Source organism: Eschrichtius robustus, chromosome 4, assembly GCF_028021215.1.
Source record: "Eschrichtius robustus isolate mEscRob2 chromosome 4, mEscRob2.pri, whole genome shotgun sequence".
Taxonomy (NCBI): Eukaryota; Metazoa; Chordata; class Mammalia; order Artiodactyla; family Eschrichtiidae; genus Eschrichtius; species Eschrichtius robustus.
This window is the reverse complement of record NC_090827.1, coordinates 43,959,585-43,983,969: the sequence shown is the minus strand read 5'-3', so window position 1 is coordinate 43,983,969 and position 24,385 is coordinate 43,959,585. Positions and strand designations below refer to the sequence as shown.

The following is a 24,385-nucleotide window of genomic DNA, read 5'->3' as shown; positions in this document are numbered from 1 at the left end:
GAAACGCTCCCATTTACCTCTGCAACAAAAAGAATAAAATACCTAGGAATAAACCTACCTAAGGAGACAAAAGACCTGTATGCAGAAAACTATAAGACACTGATGAAAGAAATTAAAGACGATACAAACAGATGGAGAGATATACCATGTTCCTGGACTGGAAGAATCAACACTGTGAAAATGACTATACTACCCAATGCAATCTACAGATTCAGTGCAATCCTTATCAAACTACCAATGGCATTTTTCACAGAACTAGAACAAAAAAATTCACAGTTCATATGGAAACCCAAAAGACCCCAAAGAGCCAAAGCAATCTTGAGCAAGAAAAACGGAGGTGGAGGAATCAGGCTCCCTGACTTCAGACTATATTACAAAGCTACAGTAATTAAGACAGTATAGAACTGGCACAGAAATAGAATTATAGATCAATGGAACAGGATAGAAAGCCCAGAGATAAACCCACACGCATATGGTCACCTTATCTTTGATAAAGGAGGCAAGAATATACAATGGAGGAAAGACAGCCTCTTCAGTAAGTGGTGTTGGGAAAACATGTAAAAGAATGAAATTAGAACAGTCCCTAACACCATACACAAAAATAAACTCAAAATGGATTAAAGACCTAAATGTAAGGCCAGACAGTATAAAACCCTTAGAGGAAAACATAGGCAGAACACTCTATGACATAAATCACAGCAAGATCCTTTTTGACCCACCTCCTAGAGAAATGGAAATAAAAACAAAAATAAACAAATGGGACCTAATGAAACTTAAAAGCATTTGCACAGCAAAGGAAACCATAAACAAGACGAAAAGACAACCCTCAGAATGGGAGAAAATATTTGCAAACGAAGCAACTGACAAAGGATTAATCTCTAAAATATACAAGGAGCTCATGCAGCTCAATATCAAAAAAACAAACAACCCAATCCAAAAACGGGCAGAACACCTAAATAGACATTTCTCCAAAGAAGATATACAGATTGCCAACAAACACATGAAAGGATGCTCAACATCACTAATCATTAGAGAAATGCAAATCAAAACTACAATGAGGTATCACCTCACACCAGTCAGAATGGCCATCATCAAAAAATCTAGAAACAATAAATGCTGGAGAGGGTGTGGAGAAAAGGGGACCCTCCTGCACTGTTGGTGGGAATGTAAATTGATACAGCCACTATGGAGAACAGTATGAAGGTTCCTTCAAAAACTAAAAACAGAACTACCCTATGACCCAGCAATCCCACTACTGGGCATATACCCTGAGAAAACCATAATTCAAAAAGACACATGCACCCCAATGTTCATTGCAGCACTATTTACAATAGCCAGGACATGGAAGCAACCTGAGTATCCATTGACAGATGAATGGATAAAGAAGATGTGGCGCATATATACAATGGAATATGACTCAGCCATAAAAAGAAATGAAATTGAGTTATTTGTAGTGAGGTGGATGGACCTAGAGTCTGTCACACAGAGTGAAGTAAGTCAGAAAGAGAAAAACAAATACCATATGCTAACACATATATATGGAATCTAAAAAAAAAAAAAAAAAAAAAAAGATTCTGAAGAACCTAGGGGTAGGACAGAAATAAAGACACAGACAAAGAGAATGGATTTGAGGACACGGGGAGGGAGAAGAGTAAGCTGGGACGAAGTGAGAGAGTGGCATTGACATATACATATCACCAAAGGTAAAACAGATATCTAGTAGGAAGCAGCTGCATAGCACAGGGAGATCAGCTTGGTGCTTTGTGACCACTTAGAGGGGTGGGAGGGAGATGCAAGAGGGAGGGGATATGGGGATATACGTATACATTTAGCTGATTCATTTTGTTATATGGCAGAAACTAACACAACACTGTAAAGCAATTATACTCCAATAAAGATGTTTAAAAAAAAAAAGGAAAAAGAAAAAGACAGCTATAATGGATATTTTGGGGTCAACTAGGGAAATGTGAATCTGGACTGTATATCAGCTCATATAATTGCATCAGTGTTAAGTTTGTTGGGTATGTAATGGCAGTGTAGTTATATGCAGGAGAATGTTCTCCTTCGAAAAGAAAGTCTTTCCTAATAAAGTACTGAGGGTTGAAGTATCATGATGTCTACAGCTTACTTTCAAATGACTCAGCAAAAAGAAAATGTGTGTATGTGCACAGAGATACAGACGTAGACAGAGAGAAAAAAGCAAAAGTGGTAAAATGTCAACAACTAGTGAGTCTAGACTGGGAATATTTGAATATTTACCATACTATACTTTTCAAATCTTCTGAGGTTTGAAATTTGTCAAAATAAAAGGCTAGATATTAAAAATTCAGTGTTGAAATTTCAATAAAGTACTATGTCACAGTGTCTCCCCAGTGCTGAACAAAGAGAGGTGAAAACATACTTGCAGACGTCACCATTTTTTAATTTCTTCCATCTTTCATACAGTGTATTTGCAAGTTCGGAATCCACATCCCAGGTAGACCAATCCAGAGAAAGGCTCCCTTCCCAGTTAGGATTTTCTACAAGTTAGATCAGATGTACTATTTAGATGTATGGAAAACACAATTCACTTAGTAAATAATGCCAAGGGCTGAGGGTTAAAATTTCTCAAACTGAGAGGACGGTAAAGTGATCAATGACCCCCTGTCCTCGGATTGCTTTACTAAAAGTCCCTCTAACTCAATGGCAAATGATATATCAAATCAAAGAAACATGTATAAAACAAAACTAAATTGAATTATGTGAAGGTAATAACATAAAAGACACATGGCTCATGAATACAGTCTGAAACAAGTTAAAAATCATACTCAGACCATGTTTAACAGCTTTACACCTAAAAGGCTAAACTGCTTCCACATAAGTGCTAGCCATCATCTAAGCTGGGTTACTAGGCAGAATGCTGATGGGCAAACAGCAAGCCTCAGAAGAGAGCCCAGAGCAGGGCTCAATCTAGAGAAGGTGCATGTTTACATTTGTAAGCTGGTCTCCGGCTCACCTTGCCCTCTCTACTTATCTGTTCTGTCTTGTCTGTGCTAAAGAGCATTATCAGGGTGGAAAAGTGGGAATCTCCCAAAGGAAATCTCTGTGCTATAACACTGTCCTTAGATTACATATTTTAATAAGTCAAAAAGCAGGAAGAAAACCAGGAACAGCTTTCTCTATCAACACCCTGGCCTTCAGCCTCAGGCAACAACTAGCGCTCCCTATACGATGTTTATGCTCCTGTACTAGAGTCTTCAAACACAATTCCAAATTATTTTTTTACTAACTTCTAGTCAGCCCTTTTATAAAAGAACCAGAATCTTCCAATTGTTCCTGGCAATAAGGTTGCTATGATGATCAAATAACGTGTCTGAAGAAAATCCCTTACAGAAGTACAGGCTAAGACTTAAGGGGGCTTTAATTACACAAGCACTCGGATGTTTTTGGAGGATTCTTAACAATTTCAAGTCGTTCTGTTAATGATCATGCTCTTAAAGAACAGAATATGATGCAATGACGTTAATAGGACTAATTATTCCATCTACAAATACGAATTTTTCTCACTACTTCCCACCCCACCCCAAACTAGAGTTCTACAGAAAGCCTAAGGGCAAAATACTTACCCGCTTTTGACTTTCCCATGAAATAATGCATGCCACAATGTGCTATCACTTCAAAACCCAGACTCCCTTCCTAGATTGAAAAGTAATATATGAATAACTTACAACACAACACTAAACACAAAAATCCTAATGCACTCAAATGCGTAGCAGACGTTGGCCTCCACCTCAGCGAACTTCCCTTTGACCAGAAGCCAAACTGCTAGAAAGAGGTTTCTTGGCTTCCTTTCTCCTTGAATGAGAGCTCTAACTGTCTATCACAGGCAGGGTCACTACAGTGGATTCTGTGCAATAATCAATGCCCACAGTGACACCCCTTGGGCCTGACAAACACCAAGCTGCCTTCTGAATTCAAGATTAAATTAGTCTCAGGACATTCTTAGTAGGGTTTTTAACAAACTGTACTCTAATCCATAGTAACTCCTAAACTACTCAGGACATTTAAATGAATGTCGCACTTCCTAGGCTCAGCAAGCACAGACCTGCTGCTTCCACACATTCCTGCAGCCTGCCTGCTCCCTCCCAGTCATGCTTCCGGTATGCATCCCTTGATGGGAAAAGGAAATTTCTAAGAAAACTCCCCTGCTCAAAATATGGATGAATGAATTAACCTTACATTTTGTTTAGCGTAAGTTTAGAAGCCCTATCTTTAAGCTTTTAGCTAAACATGAGGCACTTCCATCTATGAAACACCAACGCTAATAAGTGAGAAAAATCATAAAGATGGTTGCATGAATGTCTCATAGTGAAAAATTAGAACCCAGCATTATAAAGAAGAGCTTGGATCAAAAAGAAGCAATAACAGTAACTAAATGAAAAGAAAGAAACATTAAGAAAAAATGAGACATGTTTAAGATAAGATCTAAATTAAATACAATATACCCAGATTTTAGAAAGCATTTTCTTAATTCTGAACCCTTTCAGGCTTTAGATCTGGCCCGCTAAGGAAATCCAAGGATTATGAGCAGCTGAGAGTCAGTTACCAGAGGTCTAAATAAAACATTTAACGATTTAGTTTATTTGAAGTCATTGCAAGTATGTACTAAAAGCTCAACTGTGTTTGCTACAGCAAGCACATATTCCTTGCTCCATACATTTTGGAAATAAGTGAAAATGAGATCTATCGACCTGTAATGCCTTATTTCATTTGAACATTACCTCATATCACTTTATGAGAAATAGAAACTCTTTTCAAATAAAGATTTCTGTATCTGAACAATTTATCATCTAAGATTGGCCTGGTAATATCCTTCAATTTCTTAGGCAGCTTTAAAAAACATGAGCTCAACTCAGTCAATAAAGTCCAAGCACCGTAAGATAAGTTAATAAAAAGAAATAATTATTACAAAAATTATAACACATATGTACTGTGTAAACAATACCTTGGTCGGCGCCAAGTAAATCTGTAGAGGTACTGCAAAAACAGCACCTATGTTTGTAGTCAAAAATACACGGGTGAATAGATTTATGGCAAAGTCTTTAACGGCAAGTTTCAAAGAAAATATTTTCCAACAGCCTGGAGGTAGAAATAAAGGGCCAGTGAAATTCAGAATCTAAAAAGAAAAGAAGTAAGAGAAATTACTTTCCTAACTAACGCTAATTATGATTAAAATCATTATAATGTGTGATACTAAAGTTTTTCTATACTTCGAGAAATACAATTTTACTCAGTTATTTCCAGGTCAAATATTGAAATATTTTTATGTAAATGATAGGTTTCACTTAATATTTAGCATACAACTGTTTTTAAATTTCACAAAAGTAATCTTGAAATGTTCATAGGCAGTATTTTACAAAAACCTAGTACTGTATCATGAACCAGGCTTCTTTTTACTAAATATAATCTTTTTAGAATAAATTATAATTTATAATATTTTTAAATAACGGTAACAGCAAATATCTCTAAAAGATGTACCCTGGTCCCTTTGAGCTCCTTGAACAATAGTTTGAAAAAAATAAAGAGAGCCTAAATGTAATTCTGAAAACGTTAAAAGAAACACACTTGCTTTAAAATTCAAAAGTGAAAGATTTTGTAAATATCAGTTTCATAGTATTTGACTTTAAACAAAGCGTAAAATAGGATAAACTTGGATAAAAATACCATGTGTACCTTTAAAACACGCTTGGTCTCCTTGGAAACAAACACATCATTCAATACAACACCACGGTCAAAACGGTTGAGGTACCACATTGACCAAAGCCCCGATGTGTTCTCATGAGTCTCTATGTGAAACTGGGTTGCAGAAGAGTCCATTCGAAAATACCTGTGAACACAGGACACGCATGCCATCAGCCCTGTGTGTACAACAGCTGTTAGCATGCAAATGAGCCTCTAACTGCAAAAATGGTAGCTGCATAAAATGTCAGAGAACAAATGTAAGTGCTGGCAAGGACCAGACAAACTGCCTTCTTCAACCTTCCTGCCCACGAGTGGAGCATATGAAGGCCAGAGGGTGCAATGGGGCCAGGACCAGGATGGCTCACAGAGGCCACCAGGCAAAACCAGGACCCGAATGTAACTCAGAAACTGTGCAGGAGTACTTCTCCCTTCTCCCACATGTGGCCGCCTGGCCTGGATCTGATCCACGAACTCCGTCATTCAGCTTCTTCCCTCCCATCCTGCAAACCACCCTTTCACTTCCTACTAGCAGTGCTAATGTAGGGAAGGCAAGTCCAGAGAGAGAATCATGCAAGTCTCAGTTATATTTTTAAATCATCTCTAGATGGAGGGGGTGGAGGGGAACCACTCAATACCAGAGAAAGCGGAATTCACCCACCCTTGAGCCACAGGAGAGGAGAGGCACGCTTTTAGTGTCGGAGTGTTTTTTTTCTTCCTGTCTTCTCTCATCCCACTGTCACAGGATGGAGCTGTTTTGAGGTAGGAGGAAATAAATGTGAAGTATCAGTATCTTTTCTTTCATTATGCCCAAAAGAAAACAAGATAAATGTTTTATTTGTAATGTTTTAGTTCCTTCACTCTTCTGGCTCCATTAAAATCCTTTCTTGAACACTATCTTTCCGTTTTCCTGGCTGGGTGCCCAGGAAGTTACCCAGAACGTGTTGTCTACCTACCCAGCCCTCTTTCCTAAAGCAACCTCTCATTTCTTCGTTGGCGGTGGGGGAAGAGAGTCAACGCTTTGTGGCTCTCCTTTTACAAAGATCTTAAGTAAGAGGCAAGTCCTTAGGTCTGCAGAGAAGACAAAAGTGAACAGTGAAGAGGCGTGTGTGGAGGTGTGAGTGAGAAAGGAGCAGCTCAACCTGAGAGCACGGAGGAGCTCACAGCCAAAGTGGGTCCGCGCTGCAAAACACTGCTGAGGTATCAAATCACTTTCAAGCATTCCTTGAGCCATGGCAGAACATCAAAACACTGGTACTGAATTCTTGACTCTAATACTAATACCCAACTCTTTTTTTTTCTTTTAGCTATATATATGGTTCCCCCCAAAATTCAAACAGTCACAAAAAGATGTGAAAATAGAAGTCTACCTTTCCCCCTGACTTCCCCATTACCTTAGACAAAGGAAACAACTGCCAGCAGACTCCCAAGCATCCTTCCAGGTGCTCTAACATATACAAATACACAGATACCCTTAGAAGAAGGACACTGCTGACACTGCACGCCCACGTACGCTCCGTATCACCTGCAGACGCCAGCCCCCCCGCCCCCAGAGATGAACTACAATTCTCTGTCAGTGGAGGCTTATACTGTTCTGCTGCTGCAAACAATGCATATTCCTGTAGTACAGTTTTGAACATCTAGATTGTATCTCTAGATAACCTTCTAGAAGTAGAATTAAGGATCAGAGAGCACATAGGCACATCTTCAATTTTCTCAGAGATTGCCAATTTTCCCTCCCAAAAAGGCTGTATCAATTTATACCCATGTCAAAAATATGAGTGTTTTTTTTCTTCCTAATCATTACCAACACAGGATATTAACATTCTGTCTGATCTTCATAGATCTAAGTCATAAATTATATCTCACGTATTGCTTTAAGTTAACATTTCTTTCAATGTAAGTGAGGTGGGGCTTGTTTTCATATGTTTAAAATGCATTTCTTTACAGAAATCTTTGGAACTATAAGTAAGACCCTGAAGATAGGATTGGGTTTATACTCGCTAGACATTCTGCATCGATTTCTACACAAAGAAACAAACCTGGGGCAGCTCAACCTCTCTGTGAAAGCAGTATGTCCGTCAGACTCATATACAACCTGGTCTTTCAAATCACCAACTGAATTACGATCTATAAACTCAAAATCCTGCACATGTGGCAGAATAAAAGCCGCATCACCATCACTTCTTCCATCATGCGACCTCTTATAACTGTTAAGTCTGTAGAATTGAAACTGAGCCCATTCACTTCCTAAAGCCTTGCCTACGCTGTAGTTGTGAGTCATTTCACAGAAAGAACTGCAGGCATAACAACTGGATAATGAAAATAAAAAGACAATCTCCAATATTTTTAAAATCTGTACCTTTGCAAGTAAAAGAGGCAATTTTTGTAAAGTTTGTTGTGGAAGTAGGCAGGAGTACTGGTTCAAACTGCAGAGACAGGGCATCTCTCTGTGAGAAATGATGTACATCCTGTAACAAAAAACAATCCACAGTACTGCTCTTAGCTGGAGAAGACTGATCCAGTTTGAATCAACCCTGTTAAAATGACTAAGTAGCTCAGACTGGCATACAGAACAACTGCTCAGCACACGTGTCTATAATGGTACGAAGGGGTGCTGACAACCTTCATCCAAATATGGGCTCGAGCAAGGGAGAATGGGTTTAAATGAAAGCAAAAGATAATAGAGACAAGTGTTTTCTCAAAAATCCTCATGTTCTGCAATTAAATACACACTTGTAAGTTTAAACTACACTTTACGAAAGTATTTACAATTACCTGTATCCATATAAGGCTGTTTCCTGAATGCAATATATACATATTCACTGCCGAATAATCTGTCCAAAAGAATCAGAGCAATGAGATTAAAAGAAAGGGCCATCTCATTCTCACACCTTAATATAGTAGTTAAAATATCACATTACATATTTCTATAAAAAAATGTAACTTACTTTTCAACACTAAAATTGAAGTGAGGAGCTATTTTCTGTTGATTAAGTCACAAGAAAAAGGACCTTGGCAAAAAGACTGACCTGTCAACACAGGCTCTCTAAATGATGAACTACCAGTAGAAAAAGTCTGAGTTCAGGGTCATAGTACTACTCCCCTGGATGAAACTAACCAACTGGACAGCTTCAAATAAAGTTAAGGTCTCCTATTGATTAGAAAGCCCCTCATTTCCTTATTTGACAACCACACTGGGGAAAAATAAAACCCTGGATCTCAAAATGCAGGCTTCCCTTTAATCCTCACCAACAGAAGTGCTCCCCATGGGACAGGAGTCTTCTCTACACTGATGTCTACCTGGCCATTCTGGGAATCACCAGAAACTATGAACCCAAGGACAGGAAAGCTCTCCTGCTGACCCATGTCTACTACAGTCAATTCTGAGGACTGGAAAGTAAACAATGTTTGACCAACAATTAAGACTGCCAATTTAAAACTATATTTTGGTACCATTTCTTTCTCTGAATGTGTATATGTGTGTACATACACACACACTCTCACTTACCAGAACTGTCTTGATAATAACCAATGGATAAGAGCAAACCCCACATGATAAATCACATGGATCATATGTGTCTCCCACAAAATCTCTTAGAAACTTAAACTGATAAACTAGGTTATTTTTGGTAAGTAGGACACACAATTTCAAAGATAAAGTTCATAGAAATGAACACTGAAACTCACACTACTCTTACTGATCAGGCATCCAGGAATAAGCAGCAGACAACCAACTATTAAAAATATAAACAGCATGATTTGGTCAACTGAGCTTCTGCAAATCAGTAAAACAGAAACAAGAGACACAAGACTTCAAATACTTCGTGAATATTTATATTAGATTGTCGTGCCCATTTAATTAGTTTACTATCTTCAGAACGCCAAGAAAAATTCTTCCCAGGGAAACACAGAATGGTTTGCCGTTGCCACTTAATTTATTTTTTATTTATTTATTTGTTTGTTTATTTATTTTGTTGCTGCACGCGGGCTTTCTCTTGTTGCGGTAAGTGGGGGCTACTCTTCGTTGTGGTGCACGGGCTTCTCATTGCAGTGGCTTCTTTTGTTGCCAAGCATGGGCTCTAGGTGCGCAGGCTTCAGTAGGTGTGGCACGCAGACTCAGGAGTTGTGGCACACAGGCTTAGTTGCTCCGCGGCATGTGGGATCTTCCTGGACCAGGGCTCAAACCCGTGTCCCCTGCACTGGCAGGCAGATCCTTAACCACTGCGCCACCAGGGAAGTCCGTTGCCACTTAATTTACCCCAAAATAATACAGCCTTACTAGCAGATGCAGATTGAGAACCAGTTACTACTGCACTGTGTTAATAATGAAAGCAAAGGCTCTCTGTCTTGGATTGCAATGATACGATCTATAAGTAAATGATATAGAATGATGATGCAGGTTAATCAAAATATGTTGTAACAGAAAAGTTTAAAGATTCCACCTTACCTGAGGTCTCAGATTTATCTGTAGCTACATAAATAATAGAGAGATGATCTAACAAATCTTGTGTGTTTTCTTCAAATTCTTTCGAGGCATTTTCCATTGTTACAATTATGCTCATTTGTAGCCGTAAAACATCATCTGATTCCACATAGCAACTCTGAGATCGGAGGGATGGAAAAAAAGGAAAAACTCAAAAATATCATCTGAATTTTTTCGTTTTGAACTTCACGGGGAAAAAGCACTTAAGGTAAGGGTATGTGCATTTCTGAGAACAGAACATGCTGTTTTATTTTTTATTTCTAAGCAAAGAGGCAGGAAGGAAGGCAGGAAGAAAACACTAAATTTTTTATTTTACCTTTAGTTGCTGACACACTTTATTATGTAAACTGCATTCCAGTTGCACTTGCAAGAGGCTAGTGTTAGTGGTTTCTGCCTAAAAGAAGAAAAAAGGGGAGAAAGAAATTAAAAGGAAGCAAAAGGCACAATCTACTGCCAATAATAAACAATCTATCATTTATTCAGAAAGGACATTTCTTCATTCATTCACCATATATTTGAACGTCTGCTAAATGCTAGGTAGAATTCAATTTACTGGAAATACAATAGTGAATAAAACAGAGAAAAATCTTTTCTGTCACTGAGCTTACATCTAATGGAAATCATAAGCTCTCCCTTGGGCAACATGAAAATTCCTATTATGGCAATAAGCAGATAAATATGTTCTAAATATACACAGGAACACTGTAGTTTGGCATTTCTTATAATTTTCAAACATTTTGTTCCAACGTAGGAGTCTGCTCTTATTTTAAAGTAGGTTCACCCAGTAAGAGCCAATCAACGGTTCTGATGTCTGCTTCCCATCTGTAGAGTGAGCTTAGACGCTATGAGAAAACCATAGGAAACGCCCAAAATTCAACCGGCTATCATTTTTCATGTGTGGAAGAGACGTGGATGGAAGAGACAAAAGTATATGAAAAGACTGCAGAATTTCATAAAGTTCAAAGATCTTAACAGCCACATGGGATGATATCGACATACTGTGAAGACAAAGAAATGCAAAGTCAATCCAGGGATACAGCCATTTGGGTGGGAGGGTGGGGGCAGCAGACGGCGAATACACAGAAAAGTCAGGTAGTGCAGCACGTGAATCTAAAGGATCTCCGCTGTGAGATTTCCTCTTCTGTTCAGTGTGACGTGTCTCGCATAGTGGTTATAAACAAGGCACTTGGCTTGGCAGTCACAGTCGGAACACCCGAAAATCTCAGCAAGGTGAGAAGGCATTCCCCAAATCCTCGGCTGACTTTCGTTTTACGTGGAATCACCACAATTACGTTTAATTTGTTAGATTTATAAGAACTACCTAAGTACATTATATAAAAACACATTTTTAACCACTTCAATTGTCATTCAGCAATTAATGTATAAAACAAGAATAAAATACAGTTGATCCTCTGTTCCGTGGATGCAGACCGGAAGGAACTTGAGCTTCCTTGGGGTGTGGTATCCAAGGGGGGTCCTGGATCCATTCCCCCACAGATGCCGAGGAACCACAGCACGTTACTTTTTTTTTTTTTTCACATTACATTTTAAAGTGTAGTAAAAAATAGTTAGGGGGTTTAACCAAGCTTGTAAATAGGACCAAACATTAACCAAAGGCTCTTTTAAAAAGTAATTGCTAGTATCAGCTAGACTTAGGGTAATACCACCTGTAAACTGAACCTCAAATCTTAAGGAAGAGCTAGATTTTCGAATATGTTTTTCTGTGAGCAAGTCCCACATCAAAGACATACACAAAGAAAGCCCACTACTCCCTGAAGCTGCGTTAATCAAAGTTATAAGTGACCCCCTCGTATCCAAATCTGATAGAAAGCTCTTTGGCCCGACCCTTCTCCGCCACGTCGCCTCCTCTCGGTGTTCCTCTGTCCTCTTAGGCTCCTGCTTTGCTGGCTCTTCCTCCTCGGGCACCAGCTGTTAGTCACTCCAGATTCCACCTTGGCCCCCTTCCCTCTCTCCCGCGGGGGGTCTGTGACACGCTGAAGCCGCCCACGTTCATCTCAGCAGCGCAGGCCTCTCCGCACACCCACGCAGGCAACCAGTGGCTGGGCGCCCCTCTGAATCCTCACCCACGCCCAGAGAGCGAGGCCCTTGCTGTAGGTCTCGTTACTCATAAAGTGGTTTGAGCCAGAAACCTGGAAACCAGCTTCACTTCACCTCCTCACTCAGCTCCAGCAAACAGACCCAGACCCCAGGTTTGCTGACTGGACCTCCTCAGCAGCCCCTGGATCCGTTCACTTCCCTTTATTCCTAACAAACACCTGAAGGATCAGGGGTCAACTCGCTATGCCGGCAGGCCAAATCCAGCCCGCGGCCTGTGTTTGTATATGAAGTCTTGCTGGAACCACAGACACGCTCCTTCTCTCACAGAGTGCCTATGGCCGCCTTCGTGCTGCGACAGCAGAGCTGAGTATGGCCTGCAAAACCAAAACTATCTACTCCCTGGGCCTTTACAGAAAAAGCTGATGGACCCCTGCCCTCGTGGGAGGGAGGGGGAGGCGGGCAGGCAGGCTGGTACAGCAACTTCCTCCTAGTCTCCCCGCGTCCACCTCTGCCCTCTCCTCTCCACTGTCCACACTGCACCAGGAATGAGTTTACGAATAAGCAAATCAGCTCACGCCACTACCTGCTTAGAACCCTTCACAAACTTCCTGCTCGGCCAAAGCCCCAAGTCCTTTACTGTAGCTACAAAACCCGGGCACCTGCCTTGTCTCTACATCCTTGTTTACGCTGCAGCCTCGCCGGTCTACTTTCTGCTCCATTTGGCCTTCAACCTCTGAATGTGCTGTTCCTTCGCCTTGAACTCGCATCCCCAAGCCACCCCCCACCCCCCATCTACCTAAACCTGATTCATCCTTCATGTCCCAGCTTAAATACCATCCTCAGGGAGGTCGTCCTTGACACCACCAGGGGGTAAGTGCCATCACTCACATCCACACCGCCTTTTACCTGACCTTCCATAACGCCCCTCATTACACTGCAGCAACCTGTTCAAGGTCTGCCTGTCCCAGCAGACAGTAAGCCCCCATCTGTGCTTTTACCACAATGCCTGCCACTTAACTGGCACTCAACAGACAGCTGATGACGGAAGAGAAGTGGCTGCACAGTCACAGATGTTTGCTTGAAAGGTGCAAGCCTGAAAGGGGCAAGAAACTAAAAATAAACAACGGCTCTAAAATAAGAGCACGAAGCAAAACCTGATATCTGGCATGTGCTTCTGATCTGAAACTTTCCCCAAAAAAAGTTTAAAGAAACACCCATATCAACACACTTTCAACATATACGTTTATAATTAAGTTGGGTTTTGTTTCATCTACAACAATTTAACTATAGGTCTTAACCTGACAAGGCAATTTTCTTGCCTAAAATATTTCTTCACATGTTGAAATTATGTTAAAGTTCAAAATTATGACTTTGAACATGATTAAAAATCCTATCTGCACAGTGATTTGATGCGATTTAAAGCCCAATATTTTGTCATTCTTGATGACAAATTTATAATTTACCATGAATGAATTTATAATTTACCAAGAATGAATTTATAATTTACCATGTTAAGTAAGATTCTTCTGTTAGCTGAAAACATAAGAAAAATAAACTACAATATTGTTTCATTTGCTGTACAACATATTTCAGACTCCCACCAGGGGGAGTTCCTACACCTCCAAACTGCCCTTGAAGCATGCTGATTTTTCCCAAAGAGAAATTTAAATGTTCATGTCTTTCTCTCCCAAAAGAACAAAAGTATTGCAATCTTGACTTAAAATCAGAAACTATAACCAAAACATGAGCCACCTGGAGCAAGCACAGGCACACTGGGATTACAAATTACCTCTGAAAGGACCCCAGCTGTTTTGACATTTGTTTTGACCCCTTATGCAGAAGTGTGCCTGGGCAGATTATAAAAGAAAAACAAACAAAAACATACTTCTCTACTTTTGAAACCTCCCACATTATTTTAATAAATTAGTTCCTAAATTTGACAGCTAAAAGAAGTAACACTTCCTTAGTAGTATTTTTTAAGATTTTTTTTTTTTAATGTGGACCATTTTTAAAGTCTTTATTGAATTTGTTACAATATTGCTTCTGTTCCCTGAGGCATGTGGGATCCCAGCTCCTTGATCAGGGATCAAACCTGTACCCCCTGCATTGGGAAGCAAAGTCTCAACCACTGGACCGCCAGGGAAGTCCCCTAAGTAGTTTTCACATAAGTGTATGATATTATTTTAGAAGATGGGAAAAGATGTGGTTTGGAGGGGTTAAATGACTTATCAAAGGTTAGTTAGTAGAAAAACAGGAAAAAAAAAATAGCAGGTCTTTTAACATAAGTCATAAGTATTTTTTCCAAGTAAATTGGAACAGGCCAAGTCCATTTCTCCTAGGTACTTAAAAGCCTAAAAATTCTTCAGCATGAAAATATGTCTTAGAAAACCATACCAGGAGATAATGTAACAGTCAAGAAAATATCCCTGTTAAGACTTCTTTTGTATGGCATGTATTTTGTGGAGAAGATGTATGAATTTAGGGAATGGGATGAAAGAGAAAAAAAATCACCTTCCTCTACTTGCTAAAAAATTGGTCTTTGTGTACCAGGCCAGGGGCAGAGTGTGATTCTGGGGGGCTGTGTGCAATTAAACAGGAAAGAAAATGATAGACAAAGTTCTAAGTCATCTGAGATGACTTTCACTAGCAAGAGAAAACCATATCCTGACAAGAGTATATGAGAGTCTATAATGCATTAATCCAGACAGAATGAACAACAGATTTGAAATTATGATGTTCCCAGTATTGACCACATATGAAAACCGTTCATTTCAGAAACATAATGTATGAAATATAAAAAAATTACTTAGATATATCCCAACCTGAGATTTCTCCTTCTCAGTTTTCTTCCCTTTCACAATTCTGAATGCTAAATTGTAGAGGCCCTTACAAAGGTAAGTCTCTTATACCCACGTGTGTCTCAGTTAGGAACACAGAGCCCACATAAGCCATGTGACCATTCCAGCCAGCGGCCCACACATATGGTGCTACGTACAATACATTCTATACAGTAAATCATTTTGTATAAAATGAGCGCTTTCCTGGGTCCCTTCTACACAACACTCACACTCTTTAACTGAACTCCTAATTTAGTGTCTCCTGCATAACAGACAGGCTCAGCTGAGTTCGGTTGCTTCACCCTAATATTAACCAGCAGTTGTGCTTCAGCCCTCACCACTACCACTAACCTTCTGGTTCTCAGATCTGTAACCACTGAAACAATATCTACCTATGTTGTCAGACCCACTCACGAAAATATTTGTAAAACCCTAAGAACCGGACGAAATGAGTTGTTTTTATTTGTTTTAAGGGAAAAAGGGTTGAATATTAGCCATGAAAAGGAACGAAATTGGGTCACTTGTAGACATATGGATGGACCTATAGTCTGTCATACAGAGTGAGGTGAGCCAGAAAGAGAAAAACAAGTATTGTATATTAACGCATGTATGTGGAATCTAGAAAAATGTACAGATGAACCTATTTCCAGGGCAGGAATAGAGATGTGGACGTAGGGAACGGACATGTGGACACAGTGGAGGAAGAGGAGGGTGGGATGAATTGGGAGATTAGGACAGACATATATACACTACCATGCATAAAATAGATAGCTAGTGGGAACAAGCTATAAAGCACAGGAAGCTCAGCTCAGTGCTCTGTGACGACCTAGATAGGTGGGATGGGGGGTGGGGTGGGAGGGAGGTCCAAGAGGGAGGGGATATATGTACAATGAAGCTGATTCACTTCATTGTACAGCAGAAACTAACAAAACATTGTAAAGCAATTAGACTCCAATTAAAAAAGAAAGTGAATAGTACTTGGTCAGAGCAACAGATTTCTTTCCAATATATAATTTAATATTAGACATAAATAAAAATCAATTTTATCATTAAAAAAAAGCACATGTATCACATTTTTCCTTATCCACATCTTTTTAGAAAAGGCAGTGTGGCCAAGTGGCTTTGCAGTCAACACGGACTGAGGATGAAACCTTGGGGATAATCCCTACCTTTTCCAAGACTCAGCTTTCTCTTGTATAAAACAGTTAATGGACTCACAGCCATGCTACCAGCATTAAATGCGATACACATGCCAATCACAGTGCATGAAGCAGGCCCTCAAAAGGGAGCATTTGCTTTTTCATTCACAATTCATGCATTCATTTAGTAAAATTCCACAACAAATCATTTAAATGCTTCTAGGAAGCATTTTCCCCACATCAAAGTTGTTAGAAGGGAAACTCCTCTTCCCCAATCCTTTGGTTTCCAAGAGAAGGGATTTTTTGTCTTAAATGTTTCAAATTCTTCTTGTCTTATTTCATAAATGGCTCAGAACCCAAGAAAAGAGAGAAGGGTCATTTACTGCACACCATCTCCCACCCCCCCTGAAATGTGCCAAAAACCATTAAAGACAAAACACAATGTGGAGAACAAGTTAACAGTGAAATATTAATACTTTTGGTCGGACCAAGTGGCAGTGGCCTGCGTTGTGCAATACCCTGGACTTTTACACTTGGGCAGCTGGCCCTTAACGACCACAACCTGGGCTGGCAGTTCCAGGACAGCCATGTGGGATTTCCACCTTTGTAGGTCATGCAGCGTACAGAAGCGCGATCCAAAGACAAGCAGCTATTTTTATACAGTTGGCTGCCGCTGGGCCTTAAGCAAATGGCAAGTGAGCCCTGAAGGCCTGGCTCAGCCCTTGAGCTTGGACCCAGGCTCGGCACAAGTTCAGGCTCTGTGATGCAGGCTGCTGTGGCTTGCCCTTGAGCAATACAGCATGGCTTTGACCTAAGTAGGCACAGAGAAGGCTGTGAAAGAAAGGGTGTTGCAGTGGAAAACAGTACAGTGGTTCCTCAAAAATTTAAACACAGAATTACAATATCCAGCAGTTCCGCTTCTGGGTTTACACCCAAAAGTGACAGGAGGGGTTTGAACAGGTATTTGTACACCTATATTCACAGCAGCATTACACACAGTAGCCAAATGGAAACATTCCGAAATCCACTGATGGATGAATGAATAAACAAAACACGGGATATATACACAGTGGAATATTATTCAGCCTTAAAAGGGAAGGGAGGACTTCCCTGGTGGCGCAGTGGTTAAGAATCTGCCTGCCAATGCAGGGGACAGGGGTTCGAGCCCTGGTCCGGGAAGATCCCACATGCCGCGGAGCAACTAAGCCCGTGCACCACAACTACTGAGCCTGCGCTCAAGAGCCCACGAGCCACAACTACTGAGCCCGCATGCCACAACTACTGAAGCCTGTGCACCTAGAGCCCGTGCTCCACAACAAGAGAAGCCACCACAATGAGAAGCCTGCGCACCACAACAAAGAGTAGCCCACACTCTCCGCAACTAGAGAAAAGCCCACTCACAGCAATGAAAACCCAATGCAGCCAAAAATAATTAATTAATTAATTAATTAATTTTTTTTAAAAAAGGGAAGGGAATTCTGACACCTGCTACAACATGGAGGAACCTTGAAGACACTGAGCTAAGTGAAATACGTCGGTCACGAAAGGACAAATACTGTATGAGTCCATGTATGAGGGGACCTAGAATATTCAAATTCATAGAGACAGAAAGTAGAATAATGTTTACTAGGGGCTGAGAGGAGGGGGTAATGAGGAATCACTGCTTAATGGGGGAGAGAGTTTCAGTTTGGGCAGACGAAAAAGTTCTGGAAGTGGACGGTGGTCATGACTGCATAGCACTGTGAGTATAATTAATGCCACTGAACTGTACACTTTAAAGCGGTTAAAATGGTAAATTCCGTGTTATGCATATTTTACCACAAGAAAAGAAAAGGGAAAGGGCGGGGGAAGGAAAAACAAAACAAAAACAAAATGGTGTCCCAGTCAGGGCTCTCCTCAAAATAGAGAGAGCTTCCAGAATACTATCTGGTGCTTCTATAGCCCGATCTTGAAGAAACTGTGTTGGGTCCAACTCCAGGCAGGCAGTATAGACAGGCTGCTCCAAATTCTGTTCCTTTTTATGCCTTACCTTTATGGATACGAGTCGGAACTGTGAGAAGGTTTATTTTAAATTCATGTGGTTGGTCCACAGACTCAAGAGTTCCCCTCCAACTCCCTGGCCCTACAGCTATTAATCACCTAAATGCTAACTGCTGCTTCAGATTTTCAAGATCCAAAGTGGAAGATACATAGATGGGGGCAGATTTTATAAATAAAGAAGCAATAAGGATAACCTTATTAAAGAGATATGCTGTCATCTTGGGTTGAGTCAGAAAAGCAATTTGACAAAATTATTGCATGCACGAAGAAGGCAACCACTAAGGGCTGTCCTTGGAACGATTAGGCTCATTCCGGAAATCAGAAAGGTGCTAGAAGCTTAGAGAAACGCTCTCTCATCTTCCTATCAGGACAAGAGGAACAAAAACAAAACAACAAAAAAAAAAGCAAGGCAGGTTGATGAAACAGGAGGGAGAGAGGGCCACCCTTTGGAGAAAGGTTGACATCTTGGGGAATAACTGGACAGACCTGCAACAGAAAAGGAGACCTTGACACCCGGTTCAACAGACAGAGACAGGGACAGCCTGGAGTCTAACTCAAGTGAGGGAGCAATATCTTTGTGCTTGTTTGAGCCTTAAAAAAAAAAAAAACCTCTAATAAAGGAAGACAAGCAAGATCTCAGAGGACTGGAATTGCTCCTCCTAGAGGAACCAGGATTCAGTTCTAGGAACTGTGGAGAAACACACTTCTAAAGCCAGGTACAAAACCCACAGTGAGAGCAACTGAGGACCTACCTGCATCTCCAAAGACTGACACAGCTCTACCAAGGGTTACACAAACTCTGGACAGGCTGTGAGGGGTGGGGGTAGCGGCGGAGATCGGAGATCAGACGAAGATGCTAGAGCACAGCAGGTGGAGGGACTGTCACCGCCTGTGCCCTGAGGGAACACACTTGCAAAGTTTATGGAATTAGGACTCAGTCTAAGAGAAGGCACAGCATCGAGGAAACCTATTAAAGGGGAACCAGGGAGAACAAGACAGACTGATGCCAGCCCTAAATTAGATGCTGGTCTATTGGGAGAACGTCTCCAATGTAAGAGCACCCAATGCAGGGAAGAGAAGAAGATTCGGCAGACCCAAAACTTAGCAACTGTATCTCTCTTGCTTTGGGAGAACTCACAAGAAAATATCTAGAGGAACACCTAGAGGAAAAAGTAGATTTAGACCAAAAAGGAAAGAAAAAGGTCTAAAAAAAAAAGGAATGCATCAATTCCAGCAAACAGCAGTAGCTTACAAGCATTAGGGAAAAAGAGACCAGCAAAAGCAGCTGGTTAAACAGCAAGAAACTCATCTGAGACTCCCTGACAGGAAAAGGGGACAGGAAGAGACCAGCATATCCTGCAGGCAGAACACAGCCTACAGACAAAGAAGGGCACACGCACAAGCTGGAGGAGACAGCGCGGGGCTCGGGGGCCAGGAGCTACCCCCACTGGGCCCCAAGCTCCCCGAGTGTCAACAGCAGTTCCCCGCCAGGAATCTGCTGCGAACAAGCTCCACTTGAAACAAGCAGGACAAAAAGGGAAAAACCTTCCCAAAGAAGCAGGTTCCAGAAGCCTCTGTGAGCTCCTGGTAACAGTTAACGGAAACCACATCACAAACAGGGTCTCAAAGTCCCCACCCACAGATGCTCCATCCCTTAACAGAGCGGGGACGCCACTCAGCACAGGAGTGCCAGAAACAAGGGCTCCCTGCAAAAAGGAGAGGACAGACACACCTGGTGACTGGACTGCACCACCGCAAGGCTCTGACTGTGAGCACAGACCCGAGAATCTGAGCATCTCGGTGTCACTTCCGAAGAGAGGAGGTGGCTCCTCCCCAAATTCGCCTCCAGACAGGCAACCTCTGCCCATCGAGTTTAAGGGCGCAGGTCTTGGCCTCAGAACTGGCATGAGCTGAGGCTGAAACCAAGGTGATGGTTTCAGCCCTCCATCCCTCTCTTTGGCAAAGATGAAGTACTGGGAACAATTCTGCTCAAAATTACCGCCTTGAGGGCTGGGGGGCATGTTCTCCAAACTTGGTGGATGTAAGGTTGATAATCTAATATTCCTGTGTGTCTTGTTAAGATTCTAGACTCGGGCCTCCCTGGTGGCACAGTGGTTAAGAATCTGCCTGCCAATGCAGGGGACACGGGTTCGAGCCCTGGTCCAGGAAGATTCCACATGCCGTGGAGCAACTAAGCCCGTGCGCCACAACTACTGAGCCCGCGTGCCACAACTACTGAAGCCCGCGTGCCTAGAGCCCATGCTCCACAACAAGAGAAGCCACCACAATGAGAAGCCCGCACACCACCACGAAGAGTAGCCCTCGCTCGCCATGACTAGAGAAAACCCGCATGCAGCAAAGAAGACCCAACACAGCCAGAAATAAAATAAATGAAATAAATGAATTTATTAAAAAAAAAAAAAAAAGATTCTAGACTCAAGCTCCACTTGAAACAAGCAGAGACAAGAGAGACTTAGTGTTGAACTACTGTAATTTCTGAGAAGCCCTGGGGAAGCCACGCACATCCTGGCGGGGGGCTTTCTGAGAAGCCCTGGGCAGGGGGCAGGGGGAGTTACCCCAGCTGCACACAGGCATGGAGAAGCTCTCTGGCTAAGACCAAAAAAAAGGAATTAGGGAGGACTTCAAATTCTCTGCATGTTAACTCACAAGCCAACATAATTTGATATGGGGCTAGAACCTTGAACTTTCATGTCTTGCCAAGGATTGCTTCTCTGAATTTTAAATTTCTCCCTGAGAGTTTCATAATAGGAGAGGGTTTATATACAAAAACTTTTTTAAGTGATACATGCACTTTAGCTATGTGCCAGATACTAGGTTCTAAGCTTTTTACATGTATTCATTTATTCAATAACTATAGCACTCCTATGAGGTAGTGCTATTATCTGTTTTATAGATAAACTGAGACATAAAAGGGTTAGGTAACCTGGCTAAGACCAGTCAGGACCAAGACTTTTACCCAGGTGGCCTGGTTTTAGAATTCACTTTCTTATTCACTTCACTATACAGTTCTGTGATGGGGCATCCTTATAAGGCTGGGTTGGTTTTTTTTTTTTGGAATATCTTAATTCTGTTATTTGATCCCCTTCCAAAGCTCTGGTAAGCTTTATTGGATACTTGAAAAGAATTTGGGATGGGAAACTGATGAGGATATGAACTTCAGACCTGGGGCATAGTGTGGCTTTGGAGCAGATTATTGATGAATTATTATAATGCATCTCAGAGCTTTCCAGGGGAAAACTCAACTGTGCATCCCAGCGGTCCACAGAGGATCGAAAAAGCAGGGCTGGTACCAGTGGGAGAAGGAACAGGCTCAGGAAGGCAGGAGCACGGCCACGGGAAGTCTGCTCACCTCCGTGCAGAGAGGGCGGGCCATGGGCTTAACAACGGGTAAGCCCAAAGGGTCAAAAGTCCAAAACTGAGGAGCGGTATTAGGAAAGTAAACACTAAACACTAAATATTCCTGATACTGCTGTTCCTTTGCCCCAAGCCTTCCTCTCCCCTCAAGGTAGAGGCAGTTGCCTATTAGTGAGCCACAGACAATGACCTTGTACTGCAGGCAGGGTGACAGGGCAGGGGCTATTGGACGAGTTGATTTCTTTTCTCCTTCTCTCTATATCCTGGGTAAGGGTGTTTGTCCTTGATTCAAACATTCCTTCCATAAGAGGAAATGCAGATGGTCAACAGGCACGTGAAAAGATGAATGCTAATCATCAGGGAAATGGAAGTCAAAACCACAATGAGATTTCACCTCACACCTGACAGAATGGCTATCCTCAAAAAGAGCACAAATAACAAACGCTGGTGACCATGTGGAGAAAAGGGAACCCTGGTACACTGGTGGTGGGAATGTAAATTGGTGCAGCCACTGTGGAAAATAGTATGGAGGTTTCTCAAAAAACTAAAAATAGAACTACCACATGACCCAGCAATTCCACTCCTGGGTATATATCCGAAAAATACAGAAACACTAATTTGAAAAGATACATGCACCCCAATGTTCATAGCAGTTTTATTTACAATTGTCAAAATACGGAAGCAACCTAACTGCCCAACAACAGATGAATGGAAATGGATAAAGAAGATGTGGTATATATATACAATGGAATACTACTCAGTCATGAAGAAGAATGAAATTTTGCTGTTTGCAACAATATGGATGGACTTGGGGGGTATTACGCTAAGTGAAGTAAGTCAGACAGAGAAAGACAAATACTGTATGATTTCACTTATCTGAAACACAAAACAAACTAGTAAATGAGACAAAAAAAGAAGCACACTCACAGATATAGAGAACAAACTAGTGGTTACCAGTGGGGAGAGAAAAGAGGGGAGGGGCAAGACAGAGGTAGGGGATTAAGAGGCATAAACTATTATGTGTAAAATAAGCTACAAGGGTACATTGTGCAACACAGGGAATACAGCCAATATTTTATAATAATTATAAACGGAGTATAACCTTTAAAAATTGTGAATCACTATATTGTACACCTGTAACTTATGTAATGTTGCACATCAACTATACTTCAACTAAAAAAAAGTCTCTTCCAATGGGCCACACCACGGTCTACCTGGGGGCCGGGAGTTAGCAACTCTGACCCTCTTACGTCAGCTGACACAGGAGAATGTGGCTTCTCAGTAATATAAATTTAGTTTTCTAGCTTCTGGTTCTTATATATCCACCAGTTCAGAACCTGAGGAAGAGAGGTGCTATTTATTTACTGGGCATCTTCAAGTTTTCTAACAAAAGTTTCTAGAATATTCTAATATAGTGAACGTTGGCAGAATTATAATTCCTTGCTTTTTAAGGTCATTTATTCAATTCTCAATCATTTATTTACTATGTGTTCCGTGGCGAGGCTCTGTGCTAGGTGATAAGAAAACAAATACTGGTTAGGACATGATTCCTGCTCTTTAAGGAGCTTATAATCTTAGTAAAGGAAAACACATACACAGAAACAAAAGCTTTTGCATACTATCCTTGCTAAGACAGGGGTCTCTCAGGGCTTTCAGTAAGGAACTAGTCAATTCTCCAGGAGGCAAAAAAGGGACTAAGCAAGTGCTGAGTTAAAAAGAGGGGCCAAGGGCTTCCCTGGTGGCACAGTGGTTAAGAATCTGCCTGACAATGCAGGGGACACGGGTTCGAGCCCTGGTGCAGGAAGATCCCACATGTCGCGAAGCGACTAAGCCCGTGCACCACAACTACTGAGCCTGAGCTCTAGAGCCCGCGAGCCACAACTCTTGAGCCCACGCACCTAGAGCCCATGCTCCGCAACAAGAGAAGCCACAGCGATGAGAACCGCATGCACCCCAACAAAGAGTAGCCCCCGCTCGCAGCAACTAGAGAAAGCCCGTGCGCAGTAATGAAGACCAAACGCAGCCAAAAATAAATAAATAAACAAACTTTTTTTTTAAAAAAAGGAGGGGCCAAGAAACTGTTCTCTCCTGGAACACTGTTCTGTCCTGCCAAGAGAGCAGAGATTTGAGAGAAGCAAACGGGGCTGATGGGGGGAGGAGACTTCGCGGGCTGGGGGGTTTGGGGGCGGGGGGAAGCCGAGGAAAGGGGAACAGCCCCACCCCTGGGTACCTCTTGCGGCTTCACCAAGCTTCCTTCCTGTCTCCCATTCACCAGCCCTCTATCCCTTCCCAAACTCCCACTCCACTGAATCATTCTCACTGGAGGCTCCAATGAAGAAAAAGAAAAAATTTTAAATTTAAGCAATTTCCTTGCTTTAAAAGCTGCATTCAGAGGCAGGTAGGTAACGGCATATATTTTCCTAACATACAGTAATAACTCTCCAGAGTCTGACAGACTAACATTTTTATGTTAAAAAAGGTAACTTTTATCAGGCAAATAAATGTTATTAAATATGTTATGTTCCCACCCAGATTTGTAGGAATTCTTAGCTATCTCACCCAGAAAATCTGTGTATTTCATTTAACTTATCCTGTAAGACATCAGGAAAACAGGGCAGCCAGCCACAGCGGCCTTTAACCTTTCCCTGTTTTTATTTTCCATCTCCAGATCCTTGTTCAGACTTCTGCAACTTATTTGTTACTGAGAAACCTGCCCCTTTCCATTTCTCCTC

The 24,385-nt window shown here is 41.5% G+C and overlaps 1 protein-coding gene across 2 annotated transcripts in view; it reads right to left on the bottom strand.

Annotated features, from left to right (window-relative positions):
• Window positions 1-24,385, bottom strand: part of TMEM131L (transmembrane 131 like) — a 157,651-nt gene that overhangs the window by 47,843 nt on the left and 85,423 nt on the right. For both annotated transcript variants that reach the window (XM_068542651.1, XM_068542652.1), the window contains exons 8-16: window positions 10,521-10,598; window positions 10,169-10,322; window positions 8,497-8,555; window positions 8,081-8,189; window positions 6,380-6,470; window positions 5,713-5,866; window positions 4,985-5,155; window positions 3,606-3,675; window positions 2,402-2,519 (exon numbers count right to left, since the gene is read on the bottom strand). In XM_068542651.1, coding sequence (XP_068398752.1) covers window positions 2,402-2,519; window positions 3,606-3,675; window positions 4,985-5,155; window positions 5,713-5,866; window positions 6,380-6,470; window positions 8,081-8,189; window positions 8,497-8,555; window positions 10,169-10,322; window positions 10,521-10,598 — 1,004 coding nt within the window. The remainder of the gene's footprint in view (window positions 1-2,401; window positions 2,520-3,605; window positions 3,676-4,984; window positions 5,156-5,712; window positions 5,867-6,379; window positions 6,471-8,080; window positions 8,190-8,496; window positions 8,556-10,168; window positions 10,323-10,520; window positions 10,599-24,385) is intronic.